The 19,049-nt window shown below is 55.5% G+C and overlaps 6 protein-coding genes across 6 annotated transcripts; 3 read left to right on the top strand and 3 right to left on the bottom strand.

The window, feature by feature from the left end:
• Positions 1-2,573: 2,573 nt before the first annotated feature.
• SPSK_04936 (uncharacterized protein) lies at positions 2,574-5,342 on the bottom strand (the record flags this gene model as incomplete). The annotated part of the gene is made up of 1 exon (XM_016731696.1): positions 2,574-5,342. The coding sequence occupies one exon, from the start codon at positions 5,340-5,342 to the stop codon at positions 2,574-2,576; it is 2,769 nt and encodes a 922-aa protein (XP_016582961.1).
• A 647-nt stretch (positions 5,343-5,989) lies between these two features.
• Positions 5,990-6,967, top strand: SPSK_05439 (RTA1 domain protein; the record flags this gene model as incomplete). The annotated part of the gene is made up of 1 exon (XM_016732185.1): positions 5,990-6,967. The coding sequence occupies one exon, from the start codon at positions 5,990-5,992 to the stop codon at positions 6,965-6,967; it is 978 nt and encodes a 325-aa protein (XP_016582960.1).
• A 641-nt stretch (positions 6,968-7,608) lies between these two features.
• SPSK_05687 (uncharacterized protein) lies at positions 7,609-7,983 on the top strand (the record flags this gene model as incomplete). The annotated part of the gene is made up of 1 exon (XM_016732428.1): positions 7,609-7,983. The coding sequence occupies one exon, from the start codon at positions 7,609-7,611 to the stop codon at positions 7,981-7,983; it is 375 nt and encodes a 124-aa protein (XP_016582959.1).
• Positions 7,984-13,756: 5,773 nt separating this feature from the next.
• On the bottom strand, positions 13,757-13,984 carry SPSK_05764 (uncharacterized protein; the record flags this gene model as incomplete). Its single annotated transcript, XM_016732499.1, has 1 exon — positions 13,757-13,984. The coding sequence occupies one exon, from the start codon at positions 13,982-13,984 to the stop codon at positions 13,757-13,759; it is 228 nt and encodes a 75-aa protein (XP_016582958.1).
• A 662-nt stretch (positions 13,985-14,646) lies between these two features.
• Positions 14,647-16,007, top strand: SPSK_05292 (uncharacterized protein; the record flags this gene model as incomplete). Its single annotated transcript, XM_016732042.1, has 2 exons — positions 14,647-14,815; positions 14,902-16,007. 2 exons carry the CDS (start codon positions 14,647-14,649, stop codon positions 16,005-16,007), a joined length of 1,275 nt encoding a protein of 424 aa, XP_016582957.1.
• A 929-nt stretch (positions 16,008-16,936) lies between these two features.
• SPSK_05098 (phosphatidylinositol glycan, class T) lies at positions 16,937-18,886 on the bottom strand (the record flags this gene model as incomplete). Its single annotated transcript, XM_016731850.1, has 1 exon — positions 16,937-18,886. One exon carries the CDS (start codon positions 18,884-18,886, stop codon positions 16,937-16,939), a length of 1,950 nt encoding a protein of 649 aa, XP_016582956.1.
• Between the last annotated feature and the right edge of the window lie 163 nt (positions 18,887-19,049).

Below are 19,049 nucleotides of genomic sequence, written 5' to 3'. Positions count from 1 at the left end.
ATGGTGTGGCAGGGTCTTTCGATATTGTCCTTTTTTCCCCGGTGTTTACAGCGTCCTGCTCCATCACTTTCTGCTTACTTCTGCTTCCCTTACAGGACATCCAACCGGCAATCACCGTTAGACTACGCTGGAGTTTGCATGACGTGGTTGATTCTGTCTTGATTTCGTCTAGATTTTCGTCTATTTAATTCCTCGAAATCCATTCCCATTACCCCCGATCGTCACGATACGATCTCAGGCCACACAAGGGCGATCTACTTCAGATAGCCCACCCGTGCGTGCCCACCCTTGTCCGCCCGTTCCCACTGTCCCACCGTTCCACCCGTCAACAACAGACTACCACGGCCATGCATCTGATCAGGAATGGTCTCGGGCTAAGAGCTAAACCAGCAACACGCCCAACCCACACCTTTGTCTCAACGACCCCTGACGAGCGGCGGAGGTGGATTCAAATAGCGGAAAAAGGCAAGAAGAGAGGACAAGACATGGAGGACAAGACAAGGACAGACGACTCGAGTAAGCGGGCGCGTGTCACTACTGTGTAGTCTCGACTCTCGACTCTTGTTTCTTTTTTTTTATTCTTTTTTTATCTTTTTTTATTCTTTTTTTTAATATCTTGCTTTCCCTTCCCTCCCCCATCGCTCCGCTGCCCTGTTGCCGTCCTTCTGCACTCCGTAATTCACGCTGTCACGCCTCCTGACCACCAATAGGAAGCCCTGTTTCTCTCGTTCGTCTGTTCGTCTTGACCATGCCAGCTGAACTCGACCCACTCGTGGCCCAAGCGGGTCCTAGTCAAGCTGAAAGACCTCTAACTAGCAAACCCAACATTCAACAAACCCATGCTAAAAAAGAAGAGAGCAGCAAAACCATGCAGCGTCCAGGCTCATGGCCCGGTCCCACAATCTCGGCACCATGCCGTGCATGTCCATCAGACAGACATGAGAGATGAGTTGGGAGACGGTCGGGCCAGATTAGGCACTTGTTTCTTAGTCTGCAGCCTACGACCGAGATGGCTTCCCTTTTCTTCCCTTTTCGTGGCTTCGTTCTCCGCTCCTCAAACCCGTATTTGGCGATTTACCCAACCCCCTGTCGCTCAACAATGGACGCGCAAAACGTCATAATTCGTGATGCGCGCCAAATCCGCTTTACTGTGTAGATGGCCCATCCACTGAGCAACGGGCCACATGCATTCGCTGTAGAGCTTAACCAAGCATTCCATTCATTTTATTCTTCAACATTCGGTGCTTTGTGGTATTTCTTGAGCACGTCTCGTCTCCACAGACGCGTGACGTTTTTAAACGTGGAGAGACGATTTTTCGAGGCCAGACAGCGATTCCTTCTTTCCTTCCCACGAAGCAACGGTCCAACAGCTGTGCAGGTCGAGATCAAGCACGGTCATGCAAGGAAGGAGACAATGGGGAGCTTCGGCGTCGAGGAGATAAGGAACAAGACCCAAACAACACGAAGAACGCTCCGTAGTCGAAAAACAAGAGAAACGCCTGCAACACGTGAGTGCTGCGCCTTCTTCGATGAGCTGACCATAAATGCGTGGGGACATTGACATGCCATCAAGCCCATTGGCAAGGCTGTATGTCGTACCTCTGTATGACTCTGTGCTCGCTGCCGAATCCGGGCATAAGAGTGGCATGCTGCGGGACACATAGTCCGTACTCTTTGCCAGCCTCGATTTGGGACATGACATGGATCTCTCGTATTGGAACAGCAGGAAGAGCACGAACAGCAGGAACAGCAGCGTCTCCTTGCAGAATATGCCGTAGCTGTGGAGAAATAAGAGAACGGGGAAAGAGGAGAAGGGGGCACGGCCAGCTGAACAAGAAACACGACTGGGGTCTGTGATTGGCTTGTGGACAGGCAGTGCCCCAACGCAGCAACGGCATATTGGCCAAGGCGTGCACATCGTGTGCACTTGAAGGACTTGATGCACATCAAATGCACCTCACTGCACCTCTCTGCACCTCACCTCACTACACGTACATCAGGCAGGGTGTCATCGTTCGGCGAGACGGCTTGGCTTCATTGTCTATCCAAGATTGCTGTCCCAAGACGGTGGCTTTGAGGACTGAGGACTGAGGACTGAGGCTCTGCAATGTACACCGAAGAGATGTGACGCCGAGAACGACAACGCACGCAGTGTCGATCAACCGGCATCCGCCATTAGACACTTGTTGCTGTTCATGTATGCCGAAGACGAGGACGGAGTGAGGGTTCAGTGCAACATCAATCGGGCATCGGCCGGACGCATGCCGACGGAGGGGAACTGTGGCAAACGGACATAGATTTACATGAAATGAAAAAAAAAAATTGAAAAAAAAATGAAAAAACTGAAAAAAGAAACAGGAAAACCGATGAATATTATTCAAGGATGTACAACTAAAAAAATAAAAACCAATAAGCAACGCCAAAAATAATACATTTTTTACATTAAAGCTAACAATGTAAATAAGAATACGACGCAAGTCAAACATGAGTAAACCAAATTCATGAGTTATGGTATATGCCCGTCCAAAGTCCATTACAAATCGTTATTCATTATGGTCATGCACCCCCCCCCTTCACTTTCCTGCAACGTCGTCCATAGCAGCCACCAGACTGGCAATCTCCTTGTCCAGCCGGTCAATTGCGGGCTGGGTGTCGGCGTGCGAGACGGCCGTGGCTGCTGCGTTTCGCAGGACGGTCGCCGCCTCGAGGTAGGTGGCCATGGTGTGGCGTGTGCGTTTTGTTTTGTCGCTGCTGGTGGCGGTAGTCGTGGTGATACCACCCACTTCTCCCTTTTGCTGCCCGCGGAAGCACGCCCACCGGGCCACGCCGACGCAGCAGTCGCGCACAATGGACGTGCCCAGGTCGGGCAGCGAGAAGGTGGTGCCGCGGCGCGGCGAGGCGTCGTACGCGAGGATGGCGCGGGCGATCTGGACGGCATCCCGCACCTGCCGCAGCGTCTCGGCCTCGACGCGGAGCCGCGCGACTTCGTCGTCGAGGCTGGTGGTGGCCGATGCCAGGATGCCGTACTGGTCCACGCAGTCGGCAATCTGCAGGTAGCAGTTGATCTCCAGGATCCAGACGACGGCGCGGTGCAGCTGGACCTGGCCGCCGTCGCCACTGTTTGTGTTGGTTGTGCTGCTGGCGCTGCTTGTGTTGACGCCCGCCGCCAGGCTGAGGCGGCCGTCTGCGTCCCGCTGGCGCCGCAAGTGCGCCGGGCAGGTCGTGCGCTGCCACTGCTCGAGGAGGGCGTAGACGGACTCGAGCTGGTCGGCGCGGACGCCGCTGCGGCGGGCGGTGGCGTTGCTGAGGGACACGAGCGCCTTGCGGGCAAGGACGGCGAGGTCGAGCACGGCGTCGAGGTAGCCGCGGGCCTCTTCGTGGTGGCGGGGGAGGGCGGGCAGTCGGTTGGGGGCAGATGTCACTGTTGATGATGATGTTGATGTTGATGTGGACGTCGACGTCGCTGTGGGCAGCAGCAGGTGGTGGTTGCCGTCGGGAATGCGGCTCAGCGTCTTCTTGTCGAGGCAGTCGAAGCTGTCCAGGCCGTAGACATGCCAGTACAAGATGGTGCGGCGGTCGTGCAGACGCGCTGCGGGCGCCGTCGGGTCGGACGATGTGGATGGGACTGTCGATGTCGATGCCGTCGACAGAGGCCGGCTGCCCACGTCGGGCACGTCGATGCCCGACTGCATTGTCATCAGCACGAGCGAGTCGCGTGTCAGGTACAGTCCGGCCAGGTGCGCGTGCAGCTGCGAGAGTGTCGCTTCGTTGTTTTCTCCTCCTCCTCCTCCTCCACTTCCTCCTTCACCACCACCACCACCACCTCCTCCTCCCCCTTCGTCCCCGTTGTACTTGAAAAACACCATCAGAGCCAGCGCCTCCAGGTCGTCGAGCCGCACACGGCCGCCGTTGCGGTTGGCACTGAGCTGCGCCACAAAAAAGGCCTCGCGGAACTGCTCGGCCACGTGCTGCTGCTGGCGCCAGATGCGGCGGCGGTCGTCGCGCGTGGCCGACAGCGGCGGCGCTGTGAACGGCAGACCGCGGCAGGCCACCGCATAAATGATGCTGAGGCTGCAGCGCCCCGCCTGGTAGTCCTGCCAAAAGGCGTCCTCCAGCAAAATGGGCAGGTAGAGCGTCGCGTAGGCAAAGTAGGCGCGCAGGGCCTGGAGGAACGTGGCCTCGTCCAGGCCGCAGCGCGTCCAGGGCGGAGGATCGTAGCCGCCGTCGTTGAGGCCGTCCGCCAACGCTGGCCCTCCATGCTCCTGTGGAGGCGGCTGCGATGGTGCCTGTGATGGTTCCTGTGATGGTTCCTGTGATGGCTGCTGTGATGGCTGCTGTGATGGCTGCTGTGATGGCTGCTGTGATGGCTGCTGCGTGGCTTGCATCGTATAGGAGTGCACCGGCAGGCTTGCATCCGCGACCGTGGGCAACGCCTGTACCTGCGCTGGGTGCACCTGGTTGAGCACCAGGGGCTGAAAGTCCGAAGACGACATTGTGTTGCCGGTGCTGCTGGGCCACGTTGGCAGCGGCCCGTATGCCGGGCCGTCCGGATAGCCTGTAAAGATCTGGTCCAGGAAGAAAATGCTGTCGGCGTTCAGGTGGAACGGGTCGTCCAAGAACATGAGGTCCTCGGCCACGGACGACGAAGGTGGCGTGTTGATGGAGGCGATGGAGTGGAACGTGTTGATGGTGCCGGCGGACGAAGTTACGTTGTACGACAGGCTGGACTGGGGATGTAGTTGAGGCTGCGAAAGAGGCTTGGTCTGGGACGACTGGGACGGGGCTAGGAGACTATGAACTGCATTACCCTGGTCACCGACCTCTAAATTCATGGACGCCGGCGTGGCCAGTGACGACGTGGCCATCGACGACGTGGACATTGACGGAGCTATATGCTGTGGAGGACGGCTGAAAGACGACGACAAACTGTTTGACGCCTCGTCCACCGACGCCATGGATGCCACCGACACAGGGCTGGCGCCCGCCGTGGCGATGCTTGTGCCCAGACGGCTGGCTGACGGTGATTGGTGGCTTGGTACGCCACCATTCTGCCGCAATGTGCGTCGAACGGAGGTTGTTGGGGTCTGCCGCTGTTCGGACGACGTCGTCGGCGTGGAGAGGGCCGCGGGGGACGACGGGGTCTGGGTCTGGCTCTGGGTCTGCCGCCAACGCCCGTGCAGCCGAATGTCGTCCGCGTCGTCCATGCGGCACGGCACACCGCGCAGCGAGCACTGCGAACAGGCTGTGTGGCCCGTGTCGTTGCGCGACAGGCGATCGCATTTGATTTTGCGGCGGTGACAAAAGTCACACGACTCGCGGACCATGCCCCGACGGAGGCGCATTGCGGTGGGGTGTGCGGGTGGGTGAGTGTGTGTTTCAAAGTTTAGTGTATGTCAATGTCCGCGCGCATGTGTGTGCGTGTATGCGTTTGCGTGTTCGCTGATTGTCCTTGAGCACGATCATGGGCTGAGGTGAGAGACATCGGTATATAACGGGTATTGTGCGGGGTTTGTCCGGAGAATATGCGACACTTTCCCCCAAGCGGAAAATTCGATTCGCAGTGCGGACATTTTCGAAATTTCCGTTTTCACACAAAAGGCACGTCCCACAAATATAGCCCAATCACATTATACAAAATCTCCGCGCTCAACGGCGACATCACGGCGATAACACAGCGGTTGTTGTGGCGGAACTTGTCTCGCGATGTACATTACTGCGACGACTACGGTCGGTGTCGACAAAAATAGACAATGCAGACGCAGACAACAGGCAGCCGTTTAAAGAAATTGAACTCATGAAGACGGTCAAATTGCAACTGTATAAACTGGTCAGCCTGAGCATCATCACCACGCATTCGGCTCTCCATCTCGAAACTCAACAAACCCAGCGGTCAGAGAGGCTGCCATACGTCGTACATTCATTTGACGTACATTCTATTTATCAGACGACCTGACATCCTTCGCGCTTTCCAAGACAGTCACCTCCCACCATGAACAGCTCCGACTCGTCCTCCTCCTCCTCCTCCCACGTCCCGCCCAATGGCGTCGGCGCTCTGCCGTTCACGCCGCTCATGGTGCCGGCCGTCGTCTTTTCCATTGCCTACGGCGTGCTCCTATTTCTTCAGCTGCTTGTGTCCGCCCGTTTCTGGCGCTATTACGGCAACGCCATCGGCATGCTCTGCGGCCTGCTGCTCGAGCTCCTGGGCTACGTTGCCAAAGTCATGCTCGCCCATGACCGCCTCAACAAGAACGGCTACATCATGTACATTATCGGGCTCACGCTCGGGCCCACGTTCTTGTCGTCGGCGCTCTACCTGTCCATCAGCGCCCTCCTCCGCACGTACCCGGCGGCCCGCTTCCGGTATCTCGGTCCCACGCTGTTTTCCACTCTTTTTATTCTGGGCGACTTCTTGTGTCTCTGCTTCATCGGCGTCGGCGGCTCGCTCGCGGCCATCTACGCGGACCAGCCCATTGGCGTCGACCTCATGATTGCCGGCCTGGGCACCCAGATCTTGTTTACCTCCATTTTCTGCGTCGTCCTCGCGTGTCTGTACCGCCGCCTCTCTCGCGTCAACAACGTCAACGGCACCAACAGCACCAGCGATACCACACGCGGTCTCGACCAGCGCACCACCCGCTACGGCATTCTCCTCGGTGTCGCCGCCGCCTGTCTCTTCATCCGCTCCTGCTGGCGTGCCGCCGAACTCAGCGGCGGCTTCAACGGCCCGCTGGCCTCCAAAGAGGGTGTCTTTATTGCGCTGGACAGCATCCCCATCCTCATCATGTCCGTCCTCCTCATGGCCGTCCACCCGGGCTTCTGGTTCCAGGATATCCGCAACCGCGACCACAACCGCAACCGCAGCCGTCGCTCGCCACTGGCTACCTCTGCGTTTGCCCGTTACGAGCACCAGATGAAGCTGCACTCGCGAGACAGCCCGGACATGCTGGTCAAGATGGGTGATGTATAGGTGGAGGTTGGGAGGTGATATGTGTGGTTTGGTGAACGTTGTTTTGATAGCATCATTCGTTCACGCAATCTTCCCTTGTCGTTCACGGGGAGATTGTTGTATTATCACTTGTTTCTTTTGTTTTGTTTGCATCACGTCTTAAAAGCATTATGTAATTAGAAATCATTGGTCGATAGTCAATTAAGCTTTCTCAAAACATAGTATTCACATCGTAAACGATTGTATCAACAATACATCCTCTACGTCTGTTTCCGTCTCTTCGACCTCCATCTCCATGCAGTAGCCGGCACCGCACTAACCAAAGCGTACATCTCGCGTCGTAAACGGGGATTGTTGTATCTGTTCGCAGTACTCAACTCAGTCCTCAACTCAGTCCTCAACTCAGTCCTCAACTTAGAACTCAACTCATTACTTCCCTCCGCACTCTTCTCTTCTTGTTCACCGCTCTCCAATTTTACCATTGCTCATGTTCAGCCGGGAAGAGGGGAAGCACTGCACGCATTGTCCAAGCGATGCATATTCAGATGGTTGGGAGGGCGGTCTGAGAGTAGTGCGCACAATGTATTGGACGCGATGGTACCAAGGCTATACACTTGTCTAGCACGTGGCACTCAGACACACTTGCATGTGTCAATACACATATGCAACCAGCGTCTTTTGGACAGCAAAATGCATCTCCAACACTGGTGAAATCACTAGAAACTTCAGCACGGGAGGCTCGAGAGGGCAAGAACCGGCCGGGCGCAGACGGCAGAACAGTCCAATACGGATGTGCTTGGGCCAGCAGGCGGCCGCGAACGAGGATCCGCCCCATCGTGCCCGTCATGACCTTCCCCGCATCTGAGCCACGTCCAAGTGACAATGTGACGATGCAGCCACGAACTCGCTCAAGCCTCTCTCCAGCCGGCGGCCTACTCAGTGGCAGTCGGCAGTTCAGCATGGGCGTTCCAATGCCCACGAATTCTCCTCGTCTCCGCGCTGCCCAAGTTCTTGTAGCAAACTTTATTGATTTTTGAAGTGACACTTGCACTATTGGATGGCTGGTTGACAGTAAACGACCGTGCGCAACGTCAATCGATTTTCTCAAGAAGGTATACGGTAAGGTACGTCGTCTTCTTGTCGACGCTTGGGGACGCGGTGCCTGGACCTTTTGGCTGCCCGTGCGCAGCGCCAGAGCAAACCACTAGGCTTGTTTTGAAGGCAATTGGGAGGCATGGAGGATTTGTACGGAGCATTCCGTAAGGCCAATGTTCTTTGCATCAGAATGAAAAAAGGATGGATTGAATTGTCCCCGTCTGCTCTCTCTTTTAAGATGAAGATGCCCTCGTCCGTTGTTTGGGCATGTCTTTGGCGCAAACCACCCTCAACAAAACCACTGTGTGTTGCCATCGGCGGTCCAATGTTGCATTGAATCCGCATTGGTCGCCTGCTATGCATGTGGCACACGCAGTTGGTAGCGAGGCGCCTGCGTTCCTGAAAGAGATCCAGGCGAGTCTGTCGTCCTGTCCCGGCGCATCGGCTGCAACTGATTTCTGATGCTGTATGCCAAAATGGCTTCCAGGTTCGGAGCTGGCCCGAAATTCTCCGGCGTGGGTTGCCGAGTTCACATCAAGTTAACGAGTTTGCAGTTGTGTGATCCCTTTTTGAGATGAAGCTGTTGACGTATGACAACTGGTTTGCTTTCCTTTGATTCATTCTTCCTCTGAGTTATTCTTCTCTAATTTATTTTTCCACGTTCCTGTCTGTCTACTTCATGCCAAAGTAGGACTGGGTGCAATCTATGCCAGGGCAAGTTGGATGTAGAACGTACCTCGAGGTCCTAGGCTAATGACGGGAGGACAACGCGATTGAGAAACAGCGTGTGCTGGAAGCTAGGACATCGAAAGACAGTCGACAAGGCCGAGACACAGAGAATAGAGAGAACGTGTAGAATACATTCGTAGAAAAGAACTAATAAACGTGGTATATTGTCGATCATTCATTGCTCTGCTTGTCCTGTCCGCGCAGAATCTTCCCCAGGAGGGACACATGCTTGGACGTTTTGACTTTTAAACATTCTTGCCACCACGGACAATAAGACAAAACATGTCTTCTCTCTGTGAACAACACAGAAACAGCCGCCCTTGCTTCACAGGTGCTGTTTCGTTCGTTATTTCGACATCGACCTCCTCGCAATTCATGGGACATACATGTCTCACTGGAATGCCGCCGTTGGGATGCGGTGGCTAGCGGGCGACGATCGTCCCCTCCCATGTGTGGGCAATAGGCTGCAGTAGTGTATCCACGCGTGGCCTGGCGACGTGAGGGGTTGGAGTGTGGAGGCAGACTAGACTGAGAGGTAGGCAGTTCTGACTTGACTTACGACTTGCGACTGACGACCACGACTCTTTTTGTTTTTAACATTTTTGCTAGAACTGCAAGGACGCATCACAGCATCAGCCTCTGACTTCAGAACGTTGTCTTTGCGGGGAATATATGAGAAAACCCGTATTGTACAGATTGTGTTTTAACCCAACTGATTTTATTTCTACGGGCTTTGACGGCCCACTAGCAAGCATTGTCGGGTCGCAGGGGCGACACGAGGACGCAAGGGATGCTGGGAACACTGGAAACACTGGGAACACTGGGGATCACGGTCAGGGCGGCGGGTAAAGGCACCAAAACGAGTTGAGATACCTGTTATCCACAGATCGCACGCTGATCCGCCTTCGGGTTAAGGTTAGACGGGTCGCGCCTGGCTCTGGCTAGGCCCACCCTTAAGTGGCAAACCATGCCAGTGAGAGTGCTGAACGTTTGTCCAAGTCAATCCTGTCACTTCTGTCACTTCTGTCACTTTTTGTCAACACTACCAATGCAGTGATGCAAGCTACACAAAATGCAAGGGGGAAGTGGAGGGGACATACACCGCCGACCACATGTGTTTGTGTTTAAACGGCAGAGAGAATGAGAATGCCCGCGTCGCATTTCTGCTTCCTGTTGTTCCGTCTCGCCCAACGGCTACGACTGCAGCATGTCTGAGCTTGCTGTTCCTTTGGTCTGCCTTTGTGAGTGGTCTTTGCCTCTTTCTACGCTCCCTTTTTCCTGTTCTCCTTTTTCCTGTTCTCGCTTCCTCCTTTTCTCATTCCTTCCAAGGCAGAATAATTAGAGATACCGGGGTGCGTTCAAAAAGTACGTGACAATTTGCCTCTCCGACAGATTGGGTCGTCTGATAGGACGGCCATCTTGTCCCTGGACCTTGTCAAATAATAAACACAAAAACATTTCCCTTTATTATCTACCACCACGCCTGGGATCTCCCAACACTCACAATCCTGCTGGTTGCCCTTTCTGTTGGTCGATGAATCGTGTTATGTCATTGTCAATGAGTGCCTCCGGCCCCCCAAAGATCGACGCCAGGGCTGAGGCGGGACGAACTGCAACTGCAACGCAACTCCCCGGACCTGGCGCCTCTGTCTTGGGACGCGCAGTAGGGCCGTTGAGCACCCGTACAAAGTACTGCACAGCGCACATCACTCATGGCAGTGACAGGGGAACGCAGAATGCTACTCGTTTGGGACCGGATGTGATCCGGCCGAGGGCTGCCCATGAGCCAGTTGTGACGATCCTGGAAACTGGTGGACTTTACATGTTCATACTACGAATGTACATTATAGGTAATGTTGATGACCAAGTATTATCACAGCAGCCAGGCGAAATCCCCAGGATTGTGTGTACTTGCATGTGTATTTGTCGGTCCATACCAAAACGATGTTCTTGGTCAACACCTCCCGTCCCGCAGTTGTTAACGTTGTAGTTTTTCTCTTCTTTCTTCTCCAGGGCCGCCAGTCACATCCAATTTACACAAAATATGGCTGCCCGTGGCTGAAAACACGCCTGAGTGGCGTGATTCAAGACAGGAGGAGGAATAGCTGAAGAGAACGTGGAGCTGAAGACATGGCAAAAAAAGCGAGAATTTAATTTCAAGCGTGGCTTTTCACAATGAATTCAGCTGTGATCTCAACGACAAGGAACTGGCACACAAATCGAGACGGCGATCGAGTCCAGCGAAGCTGTCTAGCTGTTTGTCAGGGGTGCTCATGGTGCACGCCGAGGTCATGCCCAGGGTAGGCTTCTGCAGGGGTTGTTCAGGCCTGCCATGTCTAGCCAGCTGGATTTTCCGGCCCGCAGGTGCTTTGCTGGTTTTGGGCTTTTCCTGCGCCAGTCTGCCCTGAGGCTCGACTGCCCTGTCACCGGCCTTTTTCTTAATACGGAAAAGATATGCGGCCGACGAGTGCGTGGGCTGTGGGATCGACAGTGAAAAGAGACGATGGAAAAAGAAGGAAGCAAAAGAAGAAAAGAAAAGAAAAGATAAAAAGAAACGAAAAACGAGTTGAGTGAGACACCCAAGAAAATCAGAGGCAAAAAGCGAGAGACGTTCAAGACACCAGCAGAACGGATCGACGACTGCCGGGAGAACAAACTTAAGTAAACGGAGGAAATAATCACGTTGGCCCAAAGTCAAGTTTACCGGACGCGTTTTATTCTCGTGATTTTCTGCCTGGCTCTTAAACAATTCGTATCTTCCACGACAGGTCAGGTCACTTGTCTCCTCGCCTTCTCATCGACCTTTGCGCTTTGATGTTGTTAGTAATGGGCACGGGGCCACCTACAACAAACTATTGAAAGCCGAACCAAACATTGAGGCCGGCCTAGGCAGTGTTCAAGTGATTCTCTTTTGGTTATGTTTGTCGGTAAGATACACATCCGAGCCCAGTATCGAGCAGCCATTGCGTGCCCTAGCTGTCACCAAACGAACCGTCTGCCCTTTTCGAATCGTATTGGGTTCGCGTCCTTTGGTGTCAAAGTACGGAGTACCGAGCGTGCCTATTCTGGAAGTCAAATGCGCCACGTTTCTTTTTCTATCCCTTTGTGGTGTTTCTTTCTTTTCCTTGTTTCCTTTATGTTTTCGTTTCCTTTCTTGTGCTTGGCAGTTGATCGAATAAAATGTTCCTAGCGTGACAAGCTGGTCTGCTGCTGTAGTGTGTGGTTTTAGATCAGGGGTAAGAAAGGAACAAAGACTAGACGACTTCAGCACACACACTTTAGTCCATCCAGGTGGACCACTCAGGAGGTATCTGGCGATGCAAGGCAGAAAGTCCACAATTTGCGGCCCACGCCAAGAAGACACTGGCAAGATATCAGGAGATGGATTCGGAGGGCATTACAATGGCAGGTGAGAAATAAGGAGGAGTAACGAGAATCCTTTGGGCAAACGTCCGTGCTTTCGGACAAGATGTGAGGAAGACCGATAACACGAGGACGAAGCAAGGAAACGGCAAACAATCATGAACGACTCCTTTGTGGGTAAGTGAAAGAGAAGGGAGAAGGGTGAAAAACAGAATAAAACAGAATAAAACAGAATAAAACAAAAAGAAAAAAAAAGAAGAAAAAAGAAGAAAAAAGAAAAAAAAGAAAAAAAAAAGGAAATAAAAGGAAATAAAAGAAAAAGAAGACATTGCCTCGCAGATCGTTGCTGTTGGGTTCTCCCGTTGCGTGCATACCCGCAGAGCCGGAAAATCACGAGAAATCGCCGCAATCGTGAGGGATCTACTTCGTACGGCTATGCGCTGTGATGCGCCTGTGATGTGATGGGACGTGGATGCGAGGGTGACGCCGTCTTCGGCCAGCCAGGGTTTTGTCGATCGTTGCGGTGGCCGTGTTGACTCCATACGTTTGCACGGAGCACGTCGTACGTCGTACGTCGTACGTCTTCCTTTGTACAACAAAACACGATTGGAACAGGTCGGGAGACTAGCACAAGGACAGCAAGACGACATCCTAGGAAACAATCCGGGCAACCTGCAACGGACAGCCAGACATCATCATGGACAAAAGACATCCAAACATGTTCCGCTGCAAGCACGTTTCCTCGGGTATTCCGTTCAAGGCCAGCATCCCGTAGGAAAAACACGTGTGGTTCGACAAGCACGGCATGAACGAACGCGTTCGACTTTGTATGCACTCCTGCACCGAGACGTGCGCTGTCTTACGAATACGTTGTCCTTTGTACCGAGTGTCTGTATTGTATTTGTGTCTGCTGTGCTGCCTGGGCGTTGTGTCCTGGCGCTGTCGCCGTCTTGTACTGCAGTATTTCTGGACGGCAGCGCAACCGCACCAGCGCACGTTCTCTTGCCCACTCACCTAAACAAAATGATCGGCGCCACACTGCAGAGGGATGGGAGGATGGGTTGTCTTGACCCGATTGGGTGAGGTCTTGTCTTGATCGAGCAGAAAAAGCTAAAGCTGGTAAAAGCCAGTAAAAAAGGGAGAGAAACAACGACGGTGGACGAAATGTCTGAAACATGCATAGCAACTACGTACAACTGGCGCGTCTGTCCATTGTATTGGCTGGGAAGTCTCCTCTCATCGTGTCCTGCTTGACTTTCTCTTGCCACTTGTTGTGTTTTCTCTCTCCGCTCACCCTTCGCAATACTGTCCTGCCATCTCGTCATTTGTGCGCTTCTTTTATTCCCATGTTATTTTCAGTTTTTCTGCCGTCGTCCGTCGTACATTGTCTTGCTTACTTCCATCCCGAGACTTAATTTGCCTGTCATCCCAACTACTCCCTTGTCCGCTTTGTACGCGGTGCATGCTCTGTCTTGTGCTACCCACGTCCCGGACATTGCAATAAAGGAAAATAAAAACGAGATGCAGAGGGATTGGATCCCAGTCTGTACGTCGTTTGTCCCAATCCGACTTACACACACTACTGCGACGCAGTCCACATTCCCTGCAAAACGCCACGCTAGCTCAGGGCACCTCCAGAGGGTGGTGTTTGTTTCTGTCTTGAGGGTGCAGTCTTGAGGGTGTAGGCATTTCTTGTTTGAGATTTTCCGTTTTCTTTTTCCTCTTCTCTTGTCCTTGCTCCCCTCGTCCGCTGTCCGATTTTCGTCTGTTTTGACGGCCCTTGCGTCGTGCCTCTCCCCGCCCTCCCTTTCGCATCTTGGTCCACCTCCTTGCTGCAATAGGAGGACCCATCTTGACACCGCCGTATAACGTACTTCCGCAGTCTGGATTTTGCAACACGGACCAAGACAGTGCACCGCAACACGGTGCATGGGTGTATCAATACACCTTCCTCGGTCCTCTGTGGCCGTCGGCAGTCGTGTCTATCAGCCAAGTGGAGGGATCGGCACCTCATGGAGTATGGAGTATGAGGTACGAGCACTCTGTCACCCTCCACTGACCACTGCCCTTGCTGTGCACATCCAAGTCGTTACACTCGCCTTCCCGCCGGACAGACCACATGGCGGCAGCCATGCCATGTTGCGTCGCGCGGTTTGCTTCTTGGCTGGGTGCAGGTCGTGTGGCTTCCGGCCGTGGCCATGCTTCCCTGTAGGTCGTACGATGTACTTTGCGTCCCGGTCTTTTGGTCCATCCTTGTCATCCTTGTCATCCTTGTTGTCCTTGTCCGTCCTTGTCTACTTCCTTCTTATTTATGATTGTCCTCCATTCCGTTCTCTCAGTACAATATTAATATAATAGTCTCCCCTCCCTCGTCTTCCTAGCCCCTTCCTTTTTCTTTCTTTTCTTCCTTGTCTTTCTTTTTTGAATTTCCCATCAAGTGTTTGCATCCATCGACCGTCAACACTCTACATCACCACACATCCGTCCTTCTCACCACGTCCCACACCGCCACGATGTGGATTCCTTCCTGGCTCAACTGGTACAAGAAGCCCGAGTACCGCGACATCAAGGAGTACTCCAATGCCGTCGTCTCGGGCAAGCGGCCACTGAGTCCCGATGGCCGCGCTCGCACACACATTCCCGCCCGCCTGCGCCTCGAGCGTGTGCTGGAGAACAAGACTTGTAAGCGTCACTATCACCGTCACCGTCACCCTCACCCTCACCGTCACGAGTCCAATAATTATGTGCCCTTCTGACCCTCTCCCCAGGCAGCCCCATGTCTCTCTACGACTTCTACATGTATCTCAAGTACATCGAGTTCTCGCCCGAGAACCTCGAGTTCTACATTTGGTACCGCAACTATGAGGACAACTACAAGCGTGCCCTGGCCGCCGAAAAGGACTCATCGTCCCTCCACAGCGAGACAGAGAGCACCACCTCCCTCACCAAGAAGGACAACGTCACCGTCACCTCCACCGCCACGACCACTGCTGCTGCCACCCCCACCGAGACCTACTCGTCCGACCCGGAAATCGCAGAGACCCTCGCCCGCATCACGGAGATGATCAGCACCCAGGCCATGTGCGCCGGCGACACCTGCCGGCCCACCTTTGAGCTGCCCAAGGCCCCCGTGCCGCCCGTGCCCCAGCCCGCCAGCTTCAAGCGCGTCGCCTCCAACACGCTGAACCTCGTCGACGCCAGCGCCGGTCGCCGCGCCGAGCTCAACGCCGTCATCAAGACCTTCCTCCGGCCCGGCGCCGAAAAGGAACTCAACATCCCGGCGCCCCTGCGCGACGCCGCCCTCGCCGAGCTGGCCCACTCCTCCGACCCGGCCCACCTCAAGCCCATTGCCGACCACGTCTACCTGCTGCTGCGCAACTGCTCCCACCGCAACTTTGTCCGCCTCGGCGTCTCCAACGGCACCTTTGAGACGCTCTGCGTCGCCACCACGCTCGGCATCGTCCTCACCGTCGGCGGCGTCCTCGCCGTGCTGCTGCGCGCCTTCACGCCGCACATCGGCGCCCACTCCCGCTTCGACGTCTTTGCCGCCTGGCCCATGTGGTGGCTCGGCCTCAGCCTCATCCTCAGCGGCCTGCGCGGTTCCTGCTTCTTCTTGCTGCTCTTCACCCGCCGCCAGCCCCTGCCCTGGGAGCGCTTCGACGACAGCGCCAGCGTCGTCTCCCAGCGCTTCAGCATCGTGCGCGCCCTCTCGCGCCTCATGATCTTTGACCGCAAGATGCGCGTCAAGGACACCCACCTGCGCCGCCTGCAGCACCGCATCGTGATCCAGAGCCTCGTCTTTGGTGCCTTTTTCTCCTGCGTCGGCGTCTGCATCTTCATCTTTTTGCCCATCTGGAAGGAGACGCGGCACTGAGCGAGCGTCGCTGCCTCTCCTCTGCCTCTCCACATGTACTTTTCCTAGACCCAGGCACGTCGTGTCTTCGTTTTACACTTGCCTGTCGTCGTCTTTTCACACCTGCTTCTTATATACCATACCCGCACTCTTGACGTCTCTTTGTGGTCGGGTTTATACAAACCTTTATGATTGGGATCCTGCGTTTGATTTTGTTTTTATCCTGTGCTTTCACTTCTCACAGAGAGGGTATAGAATGGCTCCTCTCTTTTCTACTGTTATGTCTGGGACCCGGCGAAGTGGGTTGACTTGCTTTTGTATGCCCATATCTACCTACCTTATGAAAAACCACCTGTTTGCAGCCCCCTCCAAAGCTTTATCATTCACTACCTTAAATAATTTTCACCTTAATAAATGAACCTTCACCGTATTGTGTGACGCCATATCATCCTACTTGACGTTTACGAGGCCCTCGTTCTGCCAATGCACAAACACACCAATGCCCTGTGTACGTCCTTGGTTCCGGGCGGTTGGCAGCAGAGGAGGTTACTAGAAAGGACGAGAATCGTAAGAGACCAAAGAAGGGGGAGAGGCAAATATGAAAGACAAAGTCCTGGGGAATACAAGAACCGAGAAGCAAACTCTCGTTATGGATAGAATGTCAAACAACGACTTCGTACGCAACGATGCACTTTGTACTGCAGGCCACCAACCTTCACGTGAACAAAACCGTGTCAGAGTTAGTCAATGTCTATTTATTCTTCATGATAGTACAAAGGAAAATAATGACCAAGATAAACGGATATGAACGGAAATGAATGGAACAAAACAAATGCAAAGCTCGGTCAAAACAAATGCAATGTACGTAAGTCTTCTTTTTTTGCTCAGAGGCAGAGTCTTGCCAACCATCGTCTGCCAACCATCGTCTGCCAACCATCGTCCGCCCGCCATCACCGTTTGGCTCCTGCACTGGCTGCCGCGCTGGCTGCCGCGTCAGAGGCCGTTTCTGGCACCGGCTGGTCACCCGTCTTGGGCGTCTTGTTGGCCAGCGCCAGCACCCGCACCACCAGCTTCCCGAGCACCGCCTTGAGGCTCACGGTCGGGCCCTCGTCGGCCGCCACGAAGCGCCGCACGATAATGTTGAACATGCCGCCAAAGGCCAGCGCAATGGCCGTCGACGTAAAGATGATGACGTTGTACGGCATGCTAAAGTCGGGCGTCGGCAGCGACAGCAGCAGCGTCGTCGTGCGCAGGTTGGACCGCCCGGCGGCCGTCCGGTCCGAGGCCGGCAAAGGCAAAGATGCGGCCCGCGACGACGGCGGGTGCAGAATGGTGATGACGGCGGCCGCGACGTCAAAGCCGCGGTTGGCGTCGGGCGGGTACTCGGTGTAGCGCAGGATGGACTTTTCAAAGTCGTACGTCAGAAACACCATGCCGCCCGGGGGGATGCGCATGCGGACCTCGAGCTGCGTGCCGCGGGCGCGGTCGAGCGCGGGGCGATAGTATACGTCTTGAATGACGTCGCGCCCTTGCCCGCCCGACCCCTCGGCATCCACGAGCCGCGCCGACAGCGTGTGCAGGTAGATGCGCATGAACCACAGCAGCGACTCCATGTAGACAAACTCGACCTCGGTGTCCGGGCTCGGGTTCGTCAGGATCGTCTGCACGCCGCCGCGCTCGGCACCGTGGCCCGTCAGGCTGCGTTCCGCATACAGCAGCGGCGTCTCGGGCGCCAGCACGGCCGACTCCTGCGCCGCCGGCGTGTCCTCGTTGGGCAGCATCACCTCAAAGGTCGTGTCCGGCCCGAAAAAGAAACACCGCGCGCGCCCGTTGGCGTTCTTGGCCTCGCGCACGGCCTCGGACACATACACCGAGCGCGCGTCCGGCACCTCGAGGCACACGGGCGGCGTCGCCGGGTCGGCCAGCGTGCAGGTGCCGCGCATGGCCTTGCCAAAGATCTGCGTCAGGCTCCAGTCCTGGTGGGCGCTGTAGTTGGCCGGGAAGCAGACATGGTCGTCGTCGTGGTAGGCCTTGGCGGTGTCGCACTTGAGCTCGTGGCCCGGCAGCGGGCGCGGGATCGGGTTGTCGCGGGGCCGCTTGGACCGCTCAATGTCGAGCACCATGTCGATGGACTGCTCAATCTGCAGCACGCACTCGCCGTCGTTGCCGCCGTGGGGACAAATGGGCCGCACGTCAATGGCCATGCTCTGCCACGACGCGTCAAACAGCTTGTGGCCGTCGAGCAGCGACGCGATGCCCGCCTTGCCCTTGCAGGGCAGCAGCTTGAGGAAGGGCGTCAGGTTCTCCGTGCACACCACCTCGCGCGGCAGCGTGCCGTACAGCAGCTGCATGGACGCGTTGGCCGGGTGGTCGCCCTCGGGCTCAAAGGACATGACCGGCCGCGTCGTGCGCGTGCCGTCGATGAAGTTGAGCGACGCGCAGAACAGCCCCGACAGCGCGTTGGTCAGCGTCAGCCACTTTTCGTCCGCCTCGTCGTCCGTCTGCGCGTCCAGCCACGCCCACAGCTCGACGCCCGTGCCGCCCTCCCGCGTGCCCGCCCACGGCCGCGCGCCCCAGCTCTCGGCGTCCCATCGGCCCAGGCTGAAGCGCAGGTGCAGCTCGCGCGTGCCGGCGTACTGCAGGATCTGGCCGATTGAGCGTGGGAAGAAGCGAAAGTTGCCTGCCTCGAACGCGGACAGGGTCGTGTTGGACCGGAAGTTGAAGCTGGCAAGGAGGGCCGACAATGGCAGTGGTCGAAGGACGAGGTTCTCGTAGTAGTCGGCGTGGTCGGCGTGGTCGGCGTGGTCGGTCCCGAGGTTGGCTGCGGCGTCGGCATTGGCGGCCACTGGCAGGCTGCATGATGCCAGCAGGCAGAGAAGATAGGAGAGTAACCGTCGCATCGTAGCTGTGTGTGGAGGAGGTTGGAGTTTGGAGGGTCGAATATCAATTTCGAGATCGAAATCCAGGCGCCTGGAAAGGGGGCACAGAGGGGGGAGCTTGTCGCGGTCGCGCCTTCCTGGTGTACTTTGAAATAGGTGGCCACTGACGCTGAGCTAGCTAGGG

The sequence above is a fragment of the Sporothrix schenckii genome (genome assembly GCF_000961545.1).
Source record: "Sporothrix schenckii 1099-18 chromosome Unknown Cont49, whole genome shotgun sequence".
NCBI lineage: Eukaryota > Fungi > Ascomycota > Sordariomycetes > Ophiostomatales > Ophiostomataceae > Sporothrix > Sporothrix schenckii.
The sequence above is the reverse complement of the archived record's forward strand: the minus strand, read 5'-3'. Positions and strand labels throughout refer to the sequence as shown.